The 24485-nt window shown below is 41.1% G+C and overlaps 1 protein-coding gene across 1 annotated transcript in view; it reads left to right on the forward strand.

Moving 5' to 3' along the window:
- Positions 1-11370, forward strand: part of LOC137380111 (myosin-IIIa-like) — a 178240-nt gene extending 166870 nt beyond the window's left edge. The window contains exons 6-7 of the mRNA XM_068051773.1: positions 7679-7755; positions 11221-11370. Coding sequence (XP_067907874.1) covers positions 7679-7755; positions 11221-11370 — 227 coding nt within the window. The remainder of the gene's footprint in view (positions 1-7678; positions 7756-11220) is intronic.
- The last annotated feature ends 13115 nt before the right edge of the window (positions 11371-24485 follow it).

The following is a 24485-nucleotide window of genomic DNA, read 5'->3' on the forward strand; positions in this document are numbered from 1 at the left end:
CGTTAGCCAGCGATCTTCCTGAGGGCGGGATAGGCCGACGACGACCTGCCCATCCAGAGATCTGTTAAGGCCCTTAAGTGGCAGATTAATGGCCAATAAAGGGCCTCTTCTTTCCGCCGTTGAAGTCTTACCAGCTGTGGGGAGACGGGGGTGGGGGGGAGGTTTACACCGCACGTGGAGGACGCTTTGTAAAATGAGGCGCTCTCCCTGCAGGCTTGGGAGGATGTCCCTTCTTAGTTGGCAATTTGTGGCCCACGGGGACCCAACTCCCCCTGGACTGAACAACCACCCCTCCCACCCCCCTGCTTTCTGGGGCCTTCCAGACTGGCCCCGGTGACCCCACCTCTGTTCTGGGGTTCCACCGCTGGGTTGGGTCCAAGGCCTCTGCAATACTGGCAGTGGCCACCGCTCCCGGTGGCGCTGTGATACTGCTGAGCTGCCGGCCCTCTGATTGGCCGACAGCTCTTGGAGGCGGGATCCCCATTCTTTTAAAGTCTTTAAAGGAGCGGGGAGCCCGTCTCCTAAAACTTTGAATCAAAAAGACTGGAGGATCGCTCTTGGGTGGAGTCGGGGGGATGGACATGAAAAGGCTGAGGCGGGGTTCTCCCCGCCTTTTCAACCCAGCACAGGAACCTCGCCTCCAGCACAAAATCCAGCCCAATGATTGCCATGATTGGTCAGCGTCTCCATTGTTATTGTAACATGTGACGAACAGAATGATAGAAGGCGAACTAGAAGGACTTTTTTTTTTAGTTAACAATTCAAATGATCCTATGCTTGTGTGGTTCCAATGCAGGAAGTAACTGGGACAAATAGTCCTGATAGCTAAGAGTGGGAAAGAGAATATTTCTTTCCCCCTATTTAAGAAGAGGTTGTACCGATGTCAACAATGGGGTCTTCAAGATAAGATTAATATATCTCTTTTTCCAAGCTGAGCATGAATAAGGTCCTTTCCTCTACACCAAGATTCACAAAACTGGTTCCACAAATCAAACTCAATGTTATGGTATAAAATGTACATTTTAAAGTCAAATTAGCATTTGCCAGTCCAACTTTTATGAATTCCAGTTGAAAACTGTGGAAATTCCTGAATATAATGTGATTACTGGAGCCCATTCAGGCTCGTACATTATGAGTGTGTGGAAATATTTAACACTAAAACCTTTATATTAGCCAAAGGACTAAAATGAATTTTAAAATCCTATTTTTATCTTGGGTTTTGTTGATTGTTTTGAATCTCTTTCTTTAATCAGTATGAGCTTTAACATGAGGGAATTAGCTGGGAGGAGCTACCGAGCCAGCTAATGTGAAGGATCTGATTTGACACAAAGTTCAAATAGTAATATCACTGGTGAGATCTCCTGGATTACTGATAAAAGGATTGATAAAAGGCATCATTTTTTGATTGGCTTCAGTTTTGGAAATTTTCTATTAATAATTCTGAACAGCCAGTTTTATTTACTTTTCATTAAGAATCTTTGTAAAATACATCATAAAATTGCTGATTTTTTATTTTAAATCTGTTACCATAAAAGTCATATTTTTCTTGACATCATGCCTTGTATGTTGGGATGGAGGCTCTGCTCAGCAGGTTTGTGTTAGCTTCCACACATTGTATAATGAACCCAGGTCTGCAGGGAATCCATCTGCTACCTGGTTTCCCCATAGGAACTCTGCACTCCTGCCTGTTGCCTGTTTTGGAAAATCTCCACAACTCTGCCCTTACAGTAGTCAGTTGATTATCTGTTTTAAGGAACATGTTGTGGCGTAATCTAATGCATTATTGCTTTAAGACGTCGTCTGCTGCTTTAAGACGTACACACATGCTCAATACGACTGGACGGGCATCCAGACTGAGTTTGGGAGCCATTTCGCGTTAATCTGCTTTGGGTGTTATCGAAGAAAATGGAAACTCTTGAAGCTATACATTGTTTGTTATGTTATTGAACTGATCAGCATGATACGGGTGCCCACTGAAGGAGAGGTATTTGCAGGTAGGCATGAAAAATCCAAATGGGAAGCATTCCCCAGGGAGAAATTTCGAGGAACGCGGAAATGATCTTTTTCTTATTTCATAATTGCAGGGAATTCCATTTCATTTGCAAATTTGGCCCAAAACTATTTATAATATGTTAAGTTACATTTTAATTGCATTTTTTCTGGACGGTATAGAAAATTATGCATGAGGAAAAGACGTTGAAGCTTAACAGTATTCCACAGCAGATGCAATACATGCTATAAACTGTTCCTCTCCCGAATGTCATTGTGAGAATTTGTTTGGCAAACTATGCTTTGCTTGGGGAGTGAAGAATGGGAGAAGTAAGAAAATCATTGTCTGATTTTCATCAGAGTGATATCACATGCCGGTGACGTGATCCTGTGTTTCCACAGGACTTATTTTAATCCATTGCGCACTTGGTAAAGCTTTTTATACTTGTTTACTTTTTGTGGAGGCAGCATCCCTTTCATGAAAGCTGGCCAGCTGATAGTTAAAATCCCCCTACCACTTACAAATTTCCTAACCAATAAACTGTGGTGGAGCGGGGAGGGTATGCAGGCTCAGCTTTGGTTGATTTTAACAAAAATTTGACACTCAAATGGAAAATGAAAGTTAAACTAACCTTTAAACAAATACATTTAATGATATCCTGATACGATGTTTACTAACAGGTACCAACTCCTAATTTTAAAAAAATCAATTATTTCCTTTCTTATTAACTCATACTTGGAACATGGGCATTGCTGGCTTTGCCGATATTTATTGTCCATCCCTAGTTGTCCAGAAGGTGGTGATGGGACACCTACTTGAAGTAACCTGCTTCATTTCAGAGTGCAATTATGAGTCAACCATATTGACAGGGTAATGGAGCCATATACAGGCCAGACCGAGTAAGGGCAGCAGCTACCTTCCCTAAAAATGCATTAGTGAACCAGATGGGTTTTTACAACAATTCAATAGCTTCATGGTGACCATGACTAATCCTGATTTCTTTAACTGAATTCAAATTATCAAACTTGAATTTGAGATTTGAACTCCTATTCTCTAGATTACGAATCCAGTTACATAACCACTCAACTATCTATGCCAGGCACCTTCCCTTGACATACTCTTTAAACTGTGCCAATGCTCCTCTGTGACCAACTGTAGCCTCACCATCCACTTTTCCCTTCTCAACAAAAGTCTTGCTACCACTCAATATACCCTTCTGCAAAGCCAATACATTGTGCCAACAAGTCACCTAAAAAGTCTCAACTTTTTGCTTTACTGTCACTATAGCTAGATTTTTTTAATCTATGGTGCAACCCCTTGAATGCATTTTATTTGAAATCCAGATCCCACCACATTTGTAATTGGACCTCTTGTCAATTGTTTGCTGTAAATGGTGCAAATCAAATTACTCCAGCATGACTTTAGAGATTGCCACCAAGTGTTACAAATGCTCTTTGTGATAGAACAAAGAGAACAAAGAACAGTACAGCACAGGAACAGGCCATTCGGCCCTCCAAGCCTGCGCCGATCTTGATGCCTGCCTAAACTAAAACCTTCTGCATTTCCGGGGACCGTATCCCTCTATTCCCATTCTGTTCATGTATTTGTCAAGATGCCTCTTAAACGTCATTATCGTACCTGCTTCCACCACCTCCCCAGGCAGCAAGTTCCAGGCACTCACCACCCTCTGTGTAAAGAACTTGCCTTGCACATCCCCTCTAAACTTTGCCCCTCTCACCTGAAACCTATGTCCCCTAGTAACTGACTCTTCCACCCTGGGAAAAAGCTTCTGACTATCCACTCTGTCCATGCCACTCATAACTTTGTAAACCTCTATCATGTCACCCCTCCACCTCCGTCGTTCCAGTGAAAACAATCCAAGTTTATCCAACCTCTCCTCATAGCTAATACCCTCCAGACCAGGCAACATCCTGGTAAACCTCTTCTGTACCCTCTCCAAAGCCTCCATGTCCTTCTGGTAGTGTGGCAACCAGAATTGCATGCAATATTCTAAGTGTGGTCTAACTAAAGTTCTGTACAGCTGCAGCATGACTTGCCAATTTTTATACTCTATGCCCCGACCGATGAAGGCAAGCATGCCATATGCCTTCTTGACTACCTTATCCACCTGCGTTGCCACTTTGCAACTCATTTAGTACCTCGCCCATTTCCTCTGGCTCCACACATAGATTCCCTTCTCTGTCCTTGAGCGGGCCAACCCTTTCCCTAGTTACTCTCTTGCTCTTTATATATGTATAAAAAGCCTTGGGATTATCCTTAATCCTGTTTGCCAATGACTTTTCATGACCCCTTTTAGCCATCCTGACTCCTTGCTTAAGTTCCTTTCTACTGTCTTTATATTCCTCAAGGGATTCATCTGTTCCTAGCCTTCCAGCCCTTATGAATGCTTCCTTTTTCTTTTTGACTAGGCTCACAATATCCCTCGTTATCCAAGGTTCCCGAAACTTGCCAAACTTATCCTTCTTCCTCACAGGAACATGCTGGTCCTGGATTCTAATCAACTGACATTTGAAAGACTCCCACATGTCAGATGTTGATTTACCCTCAAACAGCCGCCCCCAATCTAAATTCTTCAGTTCCTGCCTAATATTGTGATAATTAGCCTTCCCCCAATTTAGCACCTTCACCCGAGGACTACTCTTATCCTTATCCACAAGTACCTTAAAACTTATGGAATTATGGTCACTGTTCCTGAAATGCTCCCCTACTGAAACTTCGACCACCTGGCCGGGCTCATTCCCCAATACCAGGTCCAGTACGGCCCCATCCCTAGTTGGACTATGTACATATTGTTTCAAGAAGCCCTCCTGGATGCTCCTCACAAATTCTGCCCCATCTAAGCCCCTAGCACTGATTCCCAGTCAATATAGGGGAAGTTAAAATCACCCACCACTACAACCCTGTTACCTTTACATCTTTCCAAAATCTGTCTACATATCTGCTCCTCTACCTCCCGCTGGCTGTTGGGAGGCCTGGAGAAAACCCCCAACATCGTGACTGCACCCTTCCTATTCCTGAGCTCCACCCATATTGCCTCTCTGCACGACCCCTCCGAGTTGTCCTCCCGCAGTACAGCTGTGATATTCTCCTTAACAAGTAATGCAACTCCCCCACCCCTTTTACATCCCCCTCTATCCCGCCTGAAGCTTCTAAATCCTGGAACATTTAGCCGCCAATCCTGTCCTTCCCTCAACCAAGTCTCTGTAATAGCAACAACATCATAGTTCCAAGTACTAATCCAAGCTCTAAGTTCATCTGCCTTACCTGTTATACTTCTCGCATTGAAACAAATGCACTTCAGATCACCAGTCCCGCTGTGCTCCGCAACATCTCCCTGCCTGCTCTTCCTCTTAGTCTTACTGGCCTTATTTACTAGTTCCCCCTCATTTATTTCACTTGCTGTCCTACTGCTCTGGTTCCCACCCCCCTGCCACACTAGTTTAAACCCTCCTGAGTGACGCTAGCAAACCTCGCAGCCAGGATATTTGTGCCCCTCCAGTTTAGATGCAACCCGTCCTTCTTGTACAGGTCCCATCTGTCCCTGAAGAGATCCCAATGGTCCAGATATCTGAAACCCTCCCTTCTACACCAGCTGTTCAACCACGTGTTTAGCTGCACTATCTTCCTGTTTCTCGCCTCACTGGCACATGGCACAGGGAGTAATCCCGAGATTACAACCCTAGAAGTCCTGTCTTTTAACTTTCTACCTAACTCCCTAAACTCCCCCTGCAGTACCTCGTCACTCTTCCTGCCTATGTCATTGGTACCGATGTGTATCACAACATCTGGCTGTTCACCCTCCCCCTTCAGAATGCCCCCTGTCCGTTCAGAGACATCCTTGACCCTGGCACCAGGGAGGCAACATACCATCCTGGAGTCTCTTTCACGTCCACACAAGTGCCTATCTGTGCCCCTGACTATAGAGTCCCCTAAAACCATTACTCTTCTGCGCTTTGTCCCTCCCTGCTGAACAACAGTACCAGCCATGGTGCCACTGCTCTGGCTGCTGCTGTTTTCCCCTGATAGGCCATCCCCCCCAACACTATCCAAAATGGTATACTTGTTAGAGAGGGGGATAGCCACAGGGGATTCCTGCACTGACCGCCTGCCCCTTCTAGCGGTCACCCATCTATCTGCCTGCACCTTGGGTGTAACCACTTCTCTAAAACTCCTGTCGATGACGCTTTCTGCCACCTGCATGCTCCTAAGTGTATCCAGTTGCCGCTCCAACCCATCCATGCGGTCTGTGAGGAGCTGCAACTGGGTACACTTCCTGCAGATGTAGTCGTCCGGAACGCTGGAAGCGTCACGGACCTCCCACATCTCACAGGTGAAGCACTTCACCCCTCTAACTGACATTTCTAGCACTAATTAAATTAATTTAAAATAAATACTTATTAAATCCTTACTAAATTGTTATAACTATATGGTCCCTAGTGCTAGATTCCTACTATAAAAATTAAATGCTAACTAAATACAGTAATCTCCTCCCTCTGGTTTAGTTACTCTACTTATTAATTAGTTAATTAGGGTTTTAATCAATTATTATCAATGTTTTATTTTCAAATTCAGTAAAAAAAAATCCCTGCCAGCCAATCAGGTCACAGCTTTCCTGTGACATCACTTTCAGTTTTTACTACCAGTGGTAAGTTTTTTATACTTACCGGTCCGGAACTCTGCCCTCCGAGTCTTCTCCCAGTCAGCTGTGCTCTTTGGAAGCTCTGAGCTCCTCTCACTCTGAGGACAGGTAGGAAATGAAAGGAGCTCCTCGCTCCCTCCTTACCGAACTTCCTCACTTACCAAACTTCCACTGTAGCACTCTATTGCAACCCAAGTCAGCACTCCAGTGCTGCATAGTTGGATTCGGTCTGCTAAACATCAAGTTGGCAGCATGACCCTTCACCTTTCACCTGGAAAGAATTACTTGATGCTGTGGACAACCTCTGACTGAGCATGATCGATATTGTAGGGTTCCTGGTCATAGGGTTTGGCCTTGGGGAAGTAGTATCACATTTCAGAGGCTGAAGGAATCTATAGAGATTTTATTTCTACAATTGCTGATGTTTCCATTTCTGCGATATTGTTTTCTACAGAAATAACACCAGTGGAAAAAAAAACTCACATGGCAGTGGAAACTTTGCATTCAGTGGAATGTCTCCTTTGATTTGAGTAACTATAGAACAGTTACATTCCCTAATGTTATCAAAATGTAGTCAGCATGAGAATAAAGTATGGGAATCCATTTTATACTCACAATTAACTATTCTGCTAACATTAGAAAATTGAGAAAAATATGTCTGTGTCTCTACTGATTCAGTTCCCTCACATGTTGGTCTGATTGCTATAGAATTGTACAGCACAGAAGAAGGCCATGCAGCCCATCCTGCCTGTGCTGGCACTTAGGTCGAGCAATCCCAAAATCGTTCCCTCTAACATGCCAATTCCCCCAATATTACCACCAACACTTAACAGAACCAGGAAGGACAAAAAGAAGGATATTAAAATTCATCCTCATTTTTCTTTAACAGTTTGATTTTCTTTTAAGAGGTTGTTGAAACTGTTTCTTAAACAGTAATAGGAAGTGTTGTTGGTCAGAGGAGTGTTTGTAATGTGTTGGACAATATATAAGCTTCATTTCATGATGACATTGGTCTAATTCCTGCATAGGTGTTTCAGCTCAGTTAACTAGCACTCGCCCTCGCTGCAACACTTCTGTTGGAACCCCCTTCTGGATGGCCCCAGAGGTAAGTAAGAAAACTCAAAGACCTGCCCCCATCTGCATCGTTACCCAACCCTTGAGTGCTGGCTTCCTGCAATTTCATTTCTCTTTATTACCGTATTGCTGCATTCATTTTTCACAGTTGTAAACACTTTCATGAGTGTATTAGTTACCTGTTTTATATATTTGAATGATGAACAAAATGCATCAGCTGACAATATGAAGTGGAGAGAATAAAGCATTCCTCATTAGCATGAATCAATGTAGTGACTGGAAGTGTAAGCCAAGTGCCCCTTCAGCCCGAGAACAGGTTTTGGTTACACAGTCTGATTTTGTTAGCCATAACTCCTTCTCCCTTCATTATTTACTTTAGATGGAGTGCTGAAGAATTGTGAGACAAACAAGAACAGTTTACTCAGGCACAAAATTATTAGGTTATCACATGGTCGTAAACCAAGCCACATCCCAACAATATCTGTTGTCAGGATTACTTCATCACATTTCACTTCCTTGGCTAAGGGAGGAGAGTATTAAACTTTACTTCAGTCTGAGTTACATGATGCAACAGTCATTGTTAGTCCAACTGTAGAGCTAATTACTTCATCTAAAATCATAGATTCATTGAATCATAGAATGGTTACAGCACAGAAGGAGGACATTCGGCCCATCGTATCATAACGTCCTTATTCTTGTACTCTGTGCCTCTCTTTTCTAAAACCAGTATCCTGTATGCTCTATTAACCACTTTCCCAACCTGCCCTGCAACCTTCAATGATTTGTTCACATATACCCCAAGGTTCCTCTGCTGCTGCACCCCTTTTAGAATTCTACCCTTTAATTTATATTGCCACTTCTCATTCTTCAAACCAAAATGAATCACTTCACACCTTTCTGCATTAAATTTAATTCACTACTTGTCGGCCACACCACCAGCCTGTCTATGTCCTTTTGAAGTCTATCACTATCCTCCTCACAGTTCACAATACTTCCAAGCTTTTTGTCATCTGCAAATTTTTAAATTGTGCCCTGTACACCCAAGTCTAGGTCATTAATTTATGTCAAGAAAAGCAGAGGTTCTAACACCAACCCCTGGGGAACCCCACTATATACCTTCCTCCAGTCCGAAAAACAACTGTTCACCACTACTTTCTTTTCCTGTCACTCAGCCAATTTTGTATCCATACTACTACATTTATTTCATGGGCTCTAACTTTGCTGACAAGCCTGTTATGAGGCACTTTATTAAATGCCTTTTTGAAGTCCATGTACACCACATCAACCACATTACTCTCATCAACCTTCTCTGTTACCTCATCAAAAGACTCAAGCAAGTTATTTAAACATGATTTTCCCATAACAAATCTCTGCTGGCTTTCCTTAATTAATCCACATTTGTCCAAATATTAATTTTGTCCCAGATTATTGTTTCCAAAAGCTTTCCCATCACCGAGGTTAAACTGACTGGTCTATAACTGCTGGCTTGGCCTTACACCCTTTTTTGAACAGGGGTGTAACATTTGCAATTCTCCAGTCTTCTGGCACCTGTACCTAAGGAGGATTTGAAGATTATGGCCAGTGCCTCCGCAATTTCCATCCTTACTTCCTTTGGATGTATCCCATCTGGACCTGATGACTTATCAACTTTAAGTACAGCCAGCCTGTCTAATACCTCCTGTTCATCAATTTTTAGCCCATCCAGTGCCTCAACTACCTCCTCTTTCACCAATTATTTATGGCTTGTAACATTACATCACTAATAGTAAATATTACCACATTATACTTGTTTTGACATGATGTATATTTGAAAAGTTTTGCAAATAGCCTGCACCACCTGTGCTCACCACATTGACTTTCTGTCACACCTCAACCATCAATTTTGTTCTTGGGTCAAAATGAAAGGAAAGCAAATCAGGAACATATGATTCATAAAGGAGACTGGCTAGAAAATTCAATGGCTTGATCATTAATTGTGTAGCATACCTACTATAAATATATATAACAAAAAGAAATAAAATGTGGAGTTTAAATCTGTCTCCATGGTTATGCCCTTTTCTTCCGACAGGGATAGCCTGGGATAGAAGTCAGCACACGCTATACAATCTTTGCCAGACAGACATTCGATTGCGGTCCACATCTCCCATTGATCACCTTCTGAAGTTCATCACCAAGCACCTTGGCTGAAAAATAATTTGCTTCTTCCTTAAGTCAATAGTTTATTAATTCCCACTCATCACAGCTGTCTCTACTGTATTCTCAAGAAACCACATGCAGATTCTTTAGGACAATGCTAACACTCAAAGAACACATTGCAGTTTGCAGTCAGAATTCACCTTTGCCTTTCCAGACCCCTTTGCTCTGAAACCATGTGAATTCCTATAGAACAAACAGAATTTGAAATGAGCCTAGTAGGTCCTAATTCAAACACGGTTAACATCGTGACCTACTACATTTGCTAAGATGTTAGCTGTAGGCTTCATCTATGAGCATAGCAATGTCTACAATGCAGATCATAAAGTCACAGAAGGAAAGTCCCTTCTACATTCCCTACATATGCAAATCAGATAGTTACTATTTGGCATTCTTCTGTTCAGCATTCCGACCATGATAATCACATTCACTAGAGAGCAATTTTGAATTAAGGGAAAACGATCAGATCAAAGAGTTGATATTAGTAATGAATGTGTTAAAGTGTTTGTCTGAAATGCCTCTCTTAATAAAGGCATTAACCCATTTAAAATAAGCATGTTGAAGATTTTGTTAACATTTTCATAAAACCTGTTAGTATGCTCACTATTAATATCACACAGCACGATTTCAACCCTGGACCCGAATCGATTTGATTATCCTATTTCTGTAAGAATTCAATACTGATGACAAGGATCCCTGCTTTCTCTCACTTAGTTACACTTGCCCATATTATGAACGCAGTGTATAAGTGAGTTTAGAAAGAATATCGTGTTCCCTGAATATGGTAAACCAGATCCACTAACTAAATGCTACAATATTTTATATAACCCAGTGTTAAACCAGCCAGCAACCAGATCTAAAACCAGCTTAAGATGTAACCCATATTTATCAATGCAGCTGTGAATGCTAAGCTGTACAACCCAATTGAAGTGACTCGAACTGGAAACCTTTCAGGAAAAACCTGCCAGTTCCACTCAGCAAACCAGCCCTTAATGATATATGCGAAGAAGGAAGCCAGGAATTTCCTGAATTAATGCACAATAAAGTTTGCTTGAGGAACTGAAATCATGAAATTCACAGAAAAGCAAGTCTATGGAACATTGACTAGCCAGCACAATTTATTTTGACAATGCTTGTTGTAAGTCTTGTAAATTTGAGATTTTCTGAAGGTGAACTGTAGTATTATAAATATTATAGATGTCTTAATATGAGTTTAACATTCCTTTCCTAATGGTAATGTAGGACCATTACTATCAATACTTGCTAGTAACAGAGGATGTATGTTTGATTTCCTGGTGATTAGGTAATAGCATGTGAACAGCAGCTGGATTCCAGTTACGACGTACGATGTGATGTCTGGTCCTTGGGTATCACAGCCATTGAACTTGCGGATGGTAACCCACCACTAACAGATCTACATCCAATGAGGGCACTGTTCAAGATACCCAGGTAATTCAGTCTTTTGTGCATTGAGGTTGGCTAAACAGTAAAAATTACTGCTGTGTTTCAGTGTTCTTAAAAATATACACTGTTGCCTCTTATGTTAACGTGATACGCTTTGCAAGTTTTGAAGTTTAATGTTAAAACCTTACCTCAATCTCATTCATATTGACAGAAGAAAATAACATAAAGGGTGACTTTTCAATCAATCCAAGACTGTTTGAAAGATTTTCTTCTTCCTCTCATTCTCTTTTCTTCCTCTTTGCTGGATATGTAAATGAGCTATTGGACTCTAAATCCAATTACTAATGGGTGCAAATTGGCAATCTCACTGAGCAGGAGCACAAGGATTGTTGGTGTGAGAAATGGAAGAATTTTCACTGATGCAGTAGGTGATTCATTTTCTAAGTTTGAGGTTAAGCAATATTAGGGCCAAGCATTGGAAGAATTTACTCTACGTCTAATCATGTTACACATGGCCTAGAAATGTCGACATTGATAGTAAAAGTACAAATGTTTTCTTTTCCCTCGCTGACTATCCCTCATTTTATGTACAAATTCCCTCCATTTTTTAAATGCTCGCATTATAGCCAGTGGTGTGTGGCTTAACTTTCTGTGTAATGAGGCGCTGCCACCATGGTCTGATGCAACATAAATGAGATGTGTGGAGTTGAGTTATGTTGAAGATCTCAAAACAGGTTTATTACAGCTAAACTATTATACCATATAGAGCTAACTATTTACAGAACCTTACTCTGGGTGTTACAGTTGCAGAGTGACTCAGGCTTCGAGTCATATGACTACATCCTGGCATTTAGCCCATTAGTATACTAAGATCTTAAAGGGACATCACACAACATCTCTTTTCTTTCCAAAGATAAATCTTGTATGCTAAAAGTAAAAATGCATAAAATTAGATAACATCAAAATTATTTACACATGGATAGAGATTGCGAAATTTACAAATATAGAGGCTCAAAATTCCATATATCGTCTTGGTGGTTTGACAACTCTTGCTCAGGGAGTTTGTGTCTCATCTGTTGCTGTTCTTTCTGAAGTTTCTCCCTCTCTGCATTCAGTTTTTGTTGCTCTGCCTTCAGTCTGCTAATATACTCTGTTGCTTTTCTCAAGATGACCACTTTTGGGGCTTTGTCATTCTTGGAATGTTCTGGCATCTCATCTCGAATAGTCAACAGACAATGCTTCAACTCAATCCTCCTCTGCCTTCTCAGGGCATTGCATGTCCATTGCCTCTTCTCCATCCTCCATTTCTGGAGGTCTTGGGCTCAAGGTTGAGGACTTGTTGGGGAAGGAGGACTTGGCCTCATGGAAGTACCTGTCCGTTCTGGCTTGTTTAGATGCTGGTGGTTCTCCAGAGAGCAAAAGTGAAGGTGCAGTGTAGTTGTGCTGCTGCTGGATTTCCAGACTGCATCATTTGATGCTGGTCAGAGTCTGCAAGCAGGTTCCGGTCCTTGGAGATTTCCCCTTGGAAAAGTTCTCGTGAACAGCCACGATGTTGAGGTCCTTACATGCTGGTAGTCCTGCCACTGATGGTCCACTCGTGTCTACAAGGTAGAATGATTGTGGTTTCCATGCCGACTTGCCATAGTCGCATTGAATTTTTAGTGTGCCATTGCAAGGGATGGGTGACCCATTGTATGCAGATAACTTGGCAGTTGTCGGTTGTATCATTGATTTCCAATGACTCCGGTACATATCTTTTAGAATTCGGACTGGTAGGATGTTTGCACTAGCGCCGGTGTCAATCTTGACCCTGAGTGTATATTTGCCAGTTTAATTTGGGCATGTGATGTTAATGGTGGCGAAAGCTTCCAGTTGTTTGACTTCATCAACATGTTATGTCAGGTTCACAATGTGGAATGCCTGTTCGTCTTTTCACTGAGAATAACTTCTCTCTGAGTCTTGTCTCAGGTCTGTTTCGCTGTGGACTTCATGTATCAGTTTGCATTTAGGCAGGTCTCTGGCACTCTCCTTGCTGCTGTTGCCCTGTTGCTGCGCCTGTCGTCTGTTTGCTTGTGGCCTACCGTGACTTCTGGCTGCGTCTTTGGTACCAGAGTTCCCGCATAGGCGGGCCCAGTGTCCTTTTGTACCGCATGCCTTGCACAGGTCTTGAAATGCAGGACAAAGTCGCCATGAGTGCGACCAACCACACTTACCACACGGCTTGCTTGCTCTTTTCGACCTGGTTATCATGCTGTTATTGTTGGCTCCACCTGGTACTTGCAGGTGCTGTTGTCTAGCTACAATGGCTTCATATTTCCTGCCATCTTCCAGCAGTGCATCAATGCTGTGACCTTTCTTTTTCCCCAAGAGGTCTTTCTGAAATGCTTCTTTGGGTGTTGATACAATCTCAAGCTCCATTATTTGGTTCAACAGCTCAGTTTCTGAGAAGTCGCATTTGTTTCCCTTACTACAGTTTCTGCTGATGAACTGGTCTATTGATTCCTGTGGCTGCTGCCCGTAGGACATCAATTCCAGACGGTGAATTCAAAAATTCATGCTTGATTGGAACTGATCTTCTAACACTTTTCATATCTTTGTGGGATCTTTCTGGTCCTCGTCACATAAGCCTGAGGTACTGATTCTATGTAATCCCTCATTTCCAACTGCTATTAGTATTTTTACAGCCTGTTTCTCTGGTTTTACTTGTAAAGCATAACTGCATTCTTTGTTGGAACAATTTGAACTCAGATAGGATATCCATGGCCTTCCAGTTCATGCTGGGAAATTTGGTATCCATTTTCCTGCTGTTCATTTGCTTTAAAACATGCTTTAAGACTTGGTTCTGTGATTATGTACTGTTTCCCCTTTACAAAAATCTAATGGTTGCTTTGATTGACAGGTGAAGGTGTTTAGCAGTGTGTGTCCATTTATCAAGCTTCCAGCACTCTAGTCTGTCTGTTTACACAGTTGTGCAATAGGCATTTTAAGTGCTTTTCTCTGCTAGCATTTGTTTATACAGCCAACAACTCTTCATGCCCGAGTGGTTTGATGATTTTTTTTAAGCTGTAGCTGCACGCTGCGTGAATGGAGGATTCCCACACTTTATGCTGTTGGACGCCTCCTGCAATGGTGCCGCCACGATCAGCCTGGGGGAGACTTTGAAAACAAATGATCCGCCTGAGATAGGAATTGGGGTTCCCTGTTTTTCCTTTTTACTGAGCCTTTAAAAATAAATCAACTTTGCAAGCACCTCAAAGCTTTTTTTCAATGGGAATTCCTGGACCGTAGGGACAATGACTCACCCGATTGCAGTGATTGATTTGCAGCCTGTCGTTCTGTGCTCTGTCTGCTACAACTTGAGGTAAATGTTTTCTTCTTTCCCTGTTTGGGCCAGTTTTTTTTATAACTTTCTCCCTTTTAGCTGTAGGAAAATAGTTTTTAAAGCTGTTTTCCCTGTGGTCTTCAATTTTGGACTTTGTCTTTTCACCACAGCTGTCACCATGTAATGAGTTCTTTTTATGTTGCCTGATGCAACATAAATGAGATGCATGGAGTCCAGTTATGTTGAAGATCTCAAAACAGGTTTATTACAGCTAAACTATTATACCGTACAGAGCTAAGTATTTACAGAATCTTACTCTGGGTGTTACAGTTGCAGAATGACTCAGACTTCGAGTCACATGACTACATCCTGACACTTAGTCCATTAGCATACTAAGATCTTAAAGGGACATCTCACAACAGTCTGATGATGAATTCTGGAGAAAGGGATTACAGTGTGTCTCCTGTTGTGTTATTTAATTTCTATGTTTCAAAGCGTAATGAAATCCCTAGTAAATTTGGAACTGTAATAGAAGCAAATTCTTGTCAGTGTCCTGATATGTACAGATTGCTACCAAGACTTGGGTTTTCTCTTCAGGGAATCAGTGGCTGTCTTGTTCCATTTTTATGTTGTTGTGTGTAATTCTTTTTGCTCTTTCTGCCCAAATCCATATATATTCCATGATGTTCAGTTTCCCAGGCTTTTTCCAGCAACATGACAAATGTAGAAATGCCACTTTTACACTTGAACATACATGACAGGTGAAGTGTATCTTTGCTGACATAACAGTGGAAAAAAACTAAACAAAGGACTGATGTTATTGTAGGGATTCTTCATTAAAATACATCAAAGGCATTGAATATCCCAGTGTTAAAGTGTAAAACAAATGAAAAATAAAGGATGTAATATTAATTACCTTACAAATAGATAACCTTATTTTCAGAATCAGAGGTCAGTCAATGGATCAGACTTTGAACAAAGAACAAAGAACAGTACAGCACAGGAACAGGCCATTCGGCCCCAAAGCCTGCGCCGATCTTGATGCCTGTCTAAACTAACACCTTCTGCACTTCCGGGGTCCGTATCCCTCTATTCCCATTCTGTTCATGTATTTGTCAAGATGTCTCTTAAACGTCACTATCATACCTGCTTCCACCACCTCCCCCGGCAGCAAGTTCCAGGCACTCACCACCCTCTGTGTAAAAAACTTGCCTCGCACAGCCCCTCTAAACTTTGCCCCTCGCACCTTAAAACTATGTCCCCTAGTAACTGACTCTTCCACCCTGGGAAAAAGCTTCTGACTATCCACTCTGTCCATGCCACTCATAACTTTGTAAACCTCTATCATGTCGCCCCTCCACCTCCGTCGTTCCAGTGAAAACAATCCGAGTTTATCCAACCTCTCCTCATAGCTAATGCCCTCCAGACCGGGCAACAACCTGGTAAACCTCTTCTGTACCCTCTCCAAATCCTCCATGTCCTTCTGGTAGTGTGGCGACCAGAATTGCACGCAATATTCTAAGTGTGGTCTAACTAAAGTTCTGTACAGCTGCAGCATGACATGCCAATTTTTATACTCTATGTCCCGACCGATGAAGGCAAGCATGCCATATGCCTTCTTGACTACCTTATCCACCTGCGTTGCCACTTTCAGTGACCTGTGGACCTGTACGCCCAGATCTCTCTGCCTGTCAATACTCCTAAGGGTTCTGCCATTTACTGTATACTTCCCACCTGTATTAGATCTTCCAAAATGCATTACCTCACATTTGTCCAGATTAAACTCCATCTGCCATTTCTACGCCCAAGTCTCCAACTGATCTATATCCTGCCGTATCCTCTGATAATCCTCATCACTATCCGCAACTCCACCAACCTTTGTGTCGTCCGCAAACTTACTAATCAGACCAGCTACATTTTCCTCCAAATCATTTATATATACTACAAACAGCAAAGGTCCCAGCACTGATCCCTGCGGAACACCACTAATCACAGCCCTCCATTCAGAAAAGCACCCTTCCACTGCTACCCTCTGTCTTCTATGACTGAGCCAGTTCTTTATCCATCTTGCCAGCTCACCTCTGATCTCGTGTGACTTCACCTTTTCTACTAGTCTGCCATGAGGGACCTTGTCAAAGGCTTTACTGAAGTCCATATAGACAACATACTTTCATAGTTTATAATAACATTGGAGTTGCAATGAATTTTACAGTGTAACTGCTCCAATCCATTAATTGTTTTACAATATCTTTACTAATTCTGTTGCCAATATTTGTTATTTACAAGAAGACTGAAGAATTAATTATTGACATTATCACTATATGATTTCAGAAATGTAAGAGGTACTGATCTTCTGAAACAATTCACGGCTAACTCATTTTGAGAAGGAAAAGTGGCAAAGATTGATGAATTATTTTTATTATAATGTTGCATCCAAGTACAGAGTTTAGGTGTGAGTTTTGTTGCTGCTTCATAAGAAAGAAATGAAAAATGGTTTGTTAAACAGTTGATCAGGAAGGAAATCTGCAGTGGATTAGTGGGAAGTAAATGTTTAATGGAGAGTGAGTCATGTGATCTTTGATTATGACATCAAAGACCTAGGAGTCTGCAGTAGACTCCATGCGTCACCATACCGAATCAAAGCAGAGCACCGATCAACAAAGCTAATTGGATGTTGAATATCTGGCCAAAACAATAGAATAAAAATCAAAGGAAGTCATAATAGAACCGGATAGTAGAGTAAGTACAGTTTAGAGCTTGGTCATTCGGGGTGATGTCAGAAAGCACTTCTTCATTCAAAGGGTAGTGGAAATCTGCAACTCTCACCTCAGAATGTTATTGAAGCTGGGAACTGTAGCATAGTGGTTACTTTACTGGACTAGTAATCCAGAGGCCTGGACTAATGATTCAGAGACAGGAGTTCTAATCCCATCATGGCAGCTGGGGAATTTAAATTCAATTAACAAAATACATCTGGAATAAAAAGTAGTATCGGTAATGGTGACCAAGAAACCACCTGCTTGTTGTAAAAGCCCAATTGGTCCTTTAGGAAATAAATATGCTATCCTTACCCAATCTGGCCTTACAAGTGATGCCAGACCCACAGCAATATGGCTGACTCTTAACTGGCCTCTAAAATGGCCTAGCAAGCCACGCAGTTATCACCACCACCTTCTCAAGGGCAATTAGGGATGGGCAATAAATGTTCTTTGGCAATGACACCCACATCTCATGAATGAATGAATAAGTTAATTAACATTTCAAAACTGAGATTTATAGATTTTTGGTAGGTAAGGGTTATGGAACCAAGGTGAATAGATTGAATTAAGATGCATATCAGCCATGATCTAATTGAATTGTGGAACAGGCTTGAGGGACTGAATAGCCTATTCCTGTTCCTATGTATCCATTTTTCTATGGTGAAAGCACACCTTGAGTACTGCACCAGTTCTGGTTGCTAAGAAACAAGAGAGACATTCAAGCTCTGCAGGCTTAAAGGTCTGACTTATGAGGAAATATTGCAGAAATTTGGGATTTCCAGTCTTGGAAGGTGGCACCTGAGAACTGATCAAATGAAAAGATTGTAAATAATATTGAAAATATAAACCTGGAAAACTAAATTAACCAATCAGAATAGGGAAGAGGTTTAAAACAGTCTAATGAAGGTTTATCATATATGATATCAGGAAATTCTTAGAACCAAAGAACCATAGAAAGGTTAGGGCACAGAAAGAGGCTAGTCAGCTCATCATGTCTGCACCAGCTGAAAAAAACTGGCTGCCCAATGTAATCCCACCTTCCAGCACCTGGTCCATAGCCTTGTAGGTTACAGCACTTCAGGTGCTGGTCCAGGTACTTTTCAAAAGAATTGAGGGTTTCTCTCTTGTCCACCATTCCTGGCAGTGAATTCCAGATACCCACCAACCTCTGGGTGAAAATGTTTTTCCTCATGTCCCCTCTAATCCTTCTACCAATCACCTTAAATCTGTGCCCCCTGATAATTGATCTCTCCACTAGGGGAAACAGGTCCTTCCTGTCTATTCTATCAAGGCCTCTCATAATTTGGTACACCTCAATTAAGTCACCCCTCAGCCTCCTCTGTTCTAAGGAAAACAACCCTAGCCTATCCAATCTTTACTCATAGCTGCAATTTTCAAGCCCTGGCAACATTCTTGAAATCTCTTCTGTATTTCTACTCAGCAATTATGTCCTTTCTGTAATGTGGTGACCAGAACTGTACGCAATACTCCAGCAGTGGCCTAACCAGGGTTTTATACAGTTCCAGCATTATACCTCTGCTTTTGTATTCTATACCTCGGCCAATAAAGGAAAGCATTCCATATGCCTTCTTCAACGCTTTATCTACCTGTCCTGCCACCTTCAGGGACCTGTGAACCTGTGACCAAGGTCTCTCACTTAGATTCATAGAGAGTCATAGAGTTATACTTCCTCCACCCCTCACAATATCCTTCTATTTATTGTGTATTCCCTTGCTTTGTTTGTCCTCGCCAAATGCATTACCTCACACTTATCGGGATTAAATTTCATTTGCCACTTTTCAGCCCAGTCAACCAAACCATTGATATCATTCTGGAGTCTACAGCTATCCTCTTCACTATCAACTACACAGTCAATTTTTGTGTCATTTGCTAATTTCCCAATCGTGCCTCCCACATTTAAGTCCAAATCATTAATGTATATCACAAACAGCAAGGAACCCAACACCGAGCCCTGTGGAACACCAATGGAAACAGCTTTCCATTCGCAAAAACATCTGTCGATCATTACCCATTATTTCCTGTCACTGAGCCAATTTTGGATCCAACTTGCCACATTCCCCTGTATCCCATGGGCTTTTACTTTTCTGACCAGTCTGCCTTATGGGACATTGTCAGATGCCTTACTAAAATCCAAGTAGACATCATCCACTACACTACCCTCATCAATCCTCCTTGTTACTTCCTCAAAATTAAGTTAGTAAGACACAACCTTCCCTTAACAAATCCATGCTGACTATCCCTGATTAATCCGTGTGACAGTTTATCCTATTTCTCAGAATTGATTGCCCACAAGCAGTGGGTATCCAATTAAGGTAAATTAAGGGCCAATTAAGGCCAATTATCAGAAGTCAACTGGAATTTTCCAGTTGGCTTATGGGCCTCCCACAGCATCAGGACTAGGCCAGCTGCCTGGAGGCGGCCGCCCGGTGGCAGACCGGGGTGCCTACGCTCAGGCAAGCTTTGAGGCCCTCCCCACCTACCTGGCCACAGCTGCAGCCACAGGCAGCCATCTATGTAATATCCGGATTACTATACTCTTTGTACTGAATAAAGATAGTAGTATGTGGATTCAAGTAACTGTTGTTTATTTACAAAAGGCTCTCATCTATGTCTGCCACTACAATGCTCGTTACACGAGGCTCTGTACAATTTTTGATATCACATCCTGTAATAATGCTACAATCTATTTACAGATCTACCTAGCAACAACCTATGTCATATTATATTGCAGTCTGGAGGGGTGGCTATTTTTTAATTCAAAAGTTTTAAAAGTTGCTGAGAGGGCGCCTCAAGATGGAGGTGCCCCTTCTCTCCCTTACCTGCAGTGGCTGCAGCTCCCCCTGTGCTGGAAAGCTTTTTGTTGGTCCGCCAGCTTCGAGAGCCCGCCTGCCATACTGAATTGGATGTTGAGTGTGTCCTCTGGCCACTAAATGGCCAATTCAGTGAACATCACTGCCCGGTGACTGCTCCCAACTGTGCAGGGTTGGGATACTCACTTGACCCCGACCCAAAACCCAAAAATCCTGCCCATAGATTCATTGTCACACCACATGTATATGATGTCATTATGACAAAAAATTAACTAAGGTTCTTCTGCCTACTTCCTCTCCAAAGTAAAGTAATTGACAAACTCTTTTCCAAATCATCAGTGCCTTTATAGAGTTCTGTTGAAATACACTATAGGTTTGGCTCAAGCTGCAGTTAAACTCAACCATAGAAGTTTGCAGGCAGCACTGAACTTTTTTTCACAGTTCAATATAAAATACAAAGGACTATAGTAAACGTATCTATGGCAGTAGCAGTAAATAATTGAAGACTAATCCCATTACTCACTATTTTAATACCCTGTTAAATGGAAGAGTAATATTACAATGTCAAATGCCTTTGTACAGTTTAAATGACATCAGAGCTACTTAAAATAAAGTAATTCTATGGTAAGGACACATCATTTATTTGTGCTTTCAGAAAACCATTTAACCTGCAGATATATTTGATTGGAGATTAATAGACCATCAACTGCAGCTACATTCTAAAGACATGCATGAGCAGTGATGGAGACACAGAACTATATTTGGCTCTCAGTGACTGTGTATCCTTAGGCTTATATCTCTGTGTGGGTGGGATATAGAATAAGACAGAAAGTGAGGTATAATTGCACTAATGACTAAGTCCTTCAAGCTGTGGAGTCAATTACTTTACGATGACCCTTGCAGAGAAATTCTTTATCATTGTATTTTTCTGGATTTTGCCACTTTGAAAACTGTAAGATTTCTTTATGCTTCTTTCCTCAGAAATCCACCTCCAAAACTGCATCAGCCAGAGCTGTGGTCAGAATCGTTTAATGATTTTATTGCCATGTAAGTGCTATCATTAGCTTTACGCAGTTCTTATAGATGTAAAGGGTGGCACCATCAGAATAGTGTTGTTACAATCCATACAAGATACTGTATAACATGAGCAAAGTGTAACTTGAGTGTAAGTGGTACCCGCATCTAAGTGCTATGACTCCCTTTGCACTGAAAATACCTAAAAGTAGCCGAGGATTGATAGAACATTTACAGCCAATCCTCGGCTTCTTTTAGGTCTTGATATCTCGGGAGTCATATTTGCTACTTCTGCAGCCTTAACAAGTCTGTTTTATACAGATTTATGTAAATACTGAGCGTTGAGGTTCATGCACAATGTATCTGTACATTAATTACTGAAACTTGTATCCTCATGGTTTATGACACAGCTGTATTCCTTGACATGCTGTGCCTATATACGGAATATATTCATTCACCAGAATATGCTGAAAAATACATTTCAAACTCACTGCAGTATTTACAGGCACACTATCACTTCAGAATGAACTGTGTCACATAATTGTGGGAGTCTGGCATCAGTTTGCTTTCTCCGCTTTGAACTTCGTTTTTTTAAATAACTGTATATGTTAAAAAGGATAACACAGTAATGTGTTTGAAGGCAATAATGCATTCTATTATTTTAATGATAGACACTTCTGAGTATCATTAATCTATATTTGTGCAACATTCTCTCAACAAGCAATCTGTCAGCTCGGTATCAGAACAGTAAGCGGCCAATGACTGGCTCCCTTATGATGAGTAAAACATAATTACAGGTGACCTCTGCACAGTTTCACAGCACTGACAGAAACAGATAACAATAGGAGACATGGCTGATCCAAGCTCTGTGAGTCCAGGTGCTGTATTCTGCTTTTTCTTAAATATAAAATTGTTCTTCCTTGTGATGGTTAAATTTTCATCTTCAGCATTCCCATCACAGATCTTCAAACATTGAGATTGCATATTGTGATTTCAGGCATACCTCCCTTGTGACTTTCCTTCCATTAATTACTGAGAATATACAGCGCGGAAGCAGACCATTCAGCCAATCAGTCCATGCTGATGTTCATGCTCCACTCAAGCCTCCTCCCAAACTTCCTCATCTAACCCTATCAGCACAACCCACTATTTCCTTTTTCCTTATCTAGTTTCCCCTTAAATGCATCTAAACTATTCACCTCAACCATTCTCTGTGGTGGCGACTTTCACATTCTCAACATTTTCTGGATAAACAAGTTTCTTCTGAATTCTCTATTTGATTTTTTGGTGACTATCATATATTTATGGCATCTAATTTTGTTCTTCTCCACAAGTGGAAATATTCTATCAAAATCTTTCACAACTTTATTAGGTCACCCCTCAGCCTTCTCTTTTCAAGAAAAGAGACCCAGCCTGTTCATTTTATTTTTCCAAAAGTATACTTTATTCTTAAAAATTTGCAAAAGTACATTACAAAACCATTCAAAACAGTTCAAATTTCACATTTCAGGAAGTACAATTGAGATCAGATTTCTTCAATACAGAAAACATCAAGTGCCTCACAATTCATGCCATTCCATTTTAGATGCAATGTACATAGGCATTATATAACAAAAAACATTTTGGTGCATCCAGCCCGAGGGGTTTTACACAGGTTCCAGACCCTCAGCATACTATGGCGGGAGGACTTTACACAGTGGCCTTTCCCCATTGAGCCTTTGCGGTGGCTGCCCCAAGCTTTAGTGCATCCCTCAGCACGTAGTCCTGGACCTTGGAATGTGCCAGTCAGCAACACTCGGTCGTGGACAACTCTTTGCTGTCGAAGACCAGCAAGTTTCGGGCAGACCAAAGTGCATCCTTCACTGAGTTGAAGAGACCCAGCTTGTTCATCCTTTCCTGATAGGTACAACTTTGTATTTCCGGTATCATCCTTGTAAATCTTTTATGCCTCCTCTCCTGTGCCTCTATATCCTTTTTATAATATGGCGATCAGTACTGTACATGGTACTCCAAGTATGGTCTAACCAAGGTTCAATACTAGTTCAGCATAACTTCTTTGCTGTTCAATTCTATCCCTCTCGAAATAAACCTGAGTGCTTGGTTTATTTTTTTATGGTCTCATTAACCTGCGTTGCTACTTTAAGTGATTTGTGTATTTGTACTCCCAAATCCCTTTGTTCCTCTACCCTAATTAGAATCTTATTTTCCAAATGATATGTGACCTCCCTATTTTTCTTACCAAAATGTAATACCTCACACTTATCTGTGTTGAAATTAATTTGCCATTTATATGTCTGTTGTGTAAGGTTATTAATGTCTTACATAAGAAAATAAGAAATAGGAGCTGGAGTAGGCCATTTGGCCCTTCAAGTCTGCTCCGCCATTCAACGAGATCATGACTGATCTTCTACCTGAACTCCACCTTCCCACACTGTTCCCTTACTATCCTCATTGAGGTGATTTATGACTTTAACCCCATATTGGGACTAAACCAAATCCAGAGTACATCCCCATGAATCTCCGTTAATCAAGTTCAAACCTTATTCTCATAGACACTTATTTGGGTCCAAAGAAGTGTGCTAGCTTTCCTTCAAAGACAGAAAACCAACAGAGAATATTACCATCTTTCGGATAGCCTATTGTTAATAATTATGGCTAAGTTATAAATATCCCAGATATTGTAAGGATCTGGGAAATTCTCTTCAATACGTTTCTCTCCACTTAAAGAGTCACAGAGAGGGGGTTCTTTATAGTTGTATACAGAATGCTACATGAGATGATTTATTAACTTTTATAGATTCATTAAAGAATTTAACATGCAATACACTTCTAAGTGGATAAGTATATCACAATATCAAATATTACTAAAAGATGTAACTTATAATCTTATTTCTAACATCGAATCCAAAATCCTTGCTAATGTTACAGCAAATATATCTTAGAATATTCAGAATATACATCAAAATTTAAAGTAAACTTTTTACCATAAATTCCCCTTAGTTGAGAGGCATTGTTTGAGGATTCAACACTTCTAACTTTTTGCTTCAGGACCTCATGTTTATACTGTTTCTAAAGTGTGATCTGACTTTTAGCATATAGATGTGACCTTCCTGTGTGTGTTTATCTTCCTTTTAAAATCCATATCTTTAATTACCATCTCCACTTAATGTTTTACTGGAATTCCTTTGCTTTTGAAGTTGTGAGCATTTATCTGGTCAAATTTTTATAATTGTGTTTA

The sequence above is a fragment of the Heterodontus francisci genome, chromosome 2 (assembly GCF_036365525.1).
Source record: "Heterodontus francisci isolate sHetFra1 chromosome 2, sHetFra1.hap1, whole genome shotgun sequence".
NCBI classification, from domain to species: Eukaryota; Metazoa; Chordata; class Chondrichthyes; order Heterodontiformes; family Heterodontidae; genus Heterodontus; species Heterodontus francisci.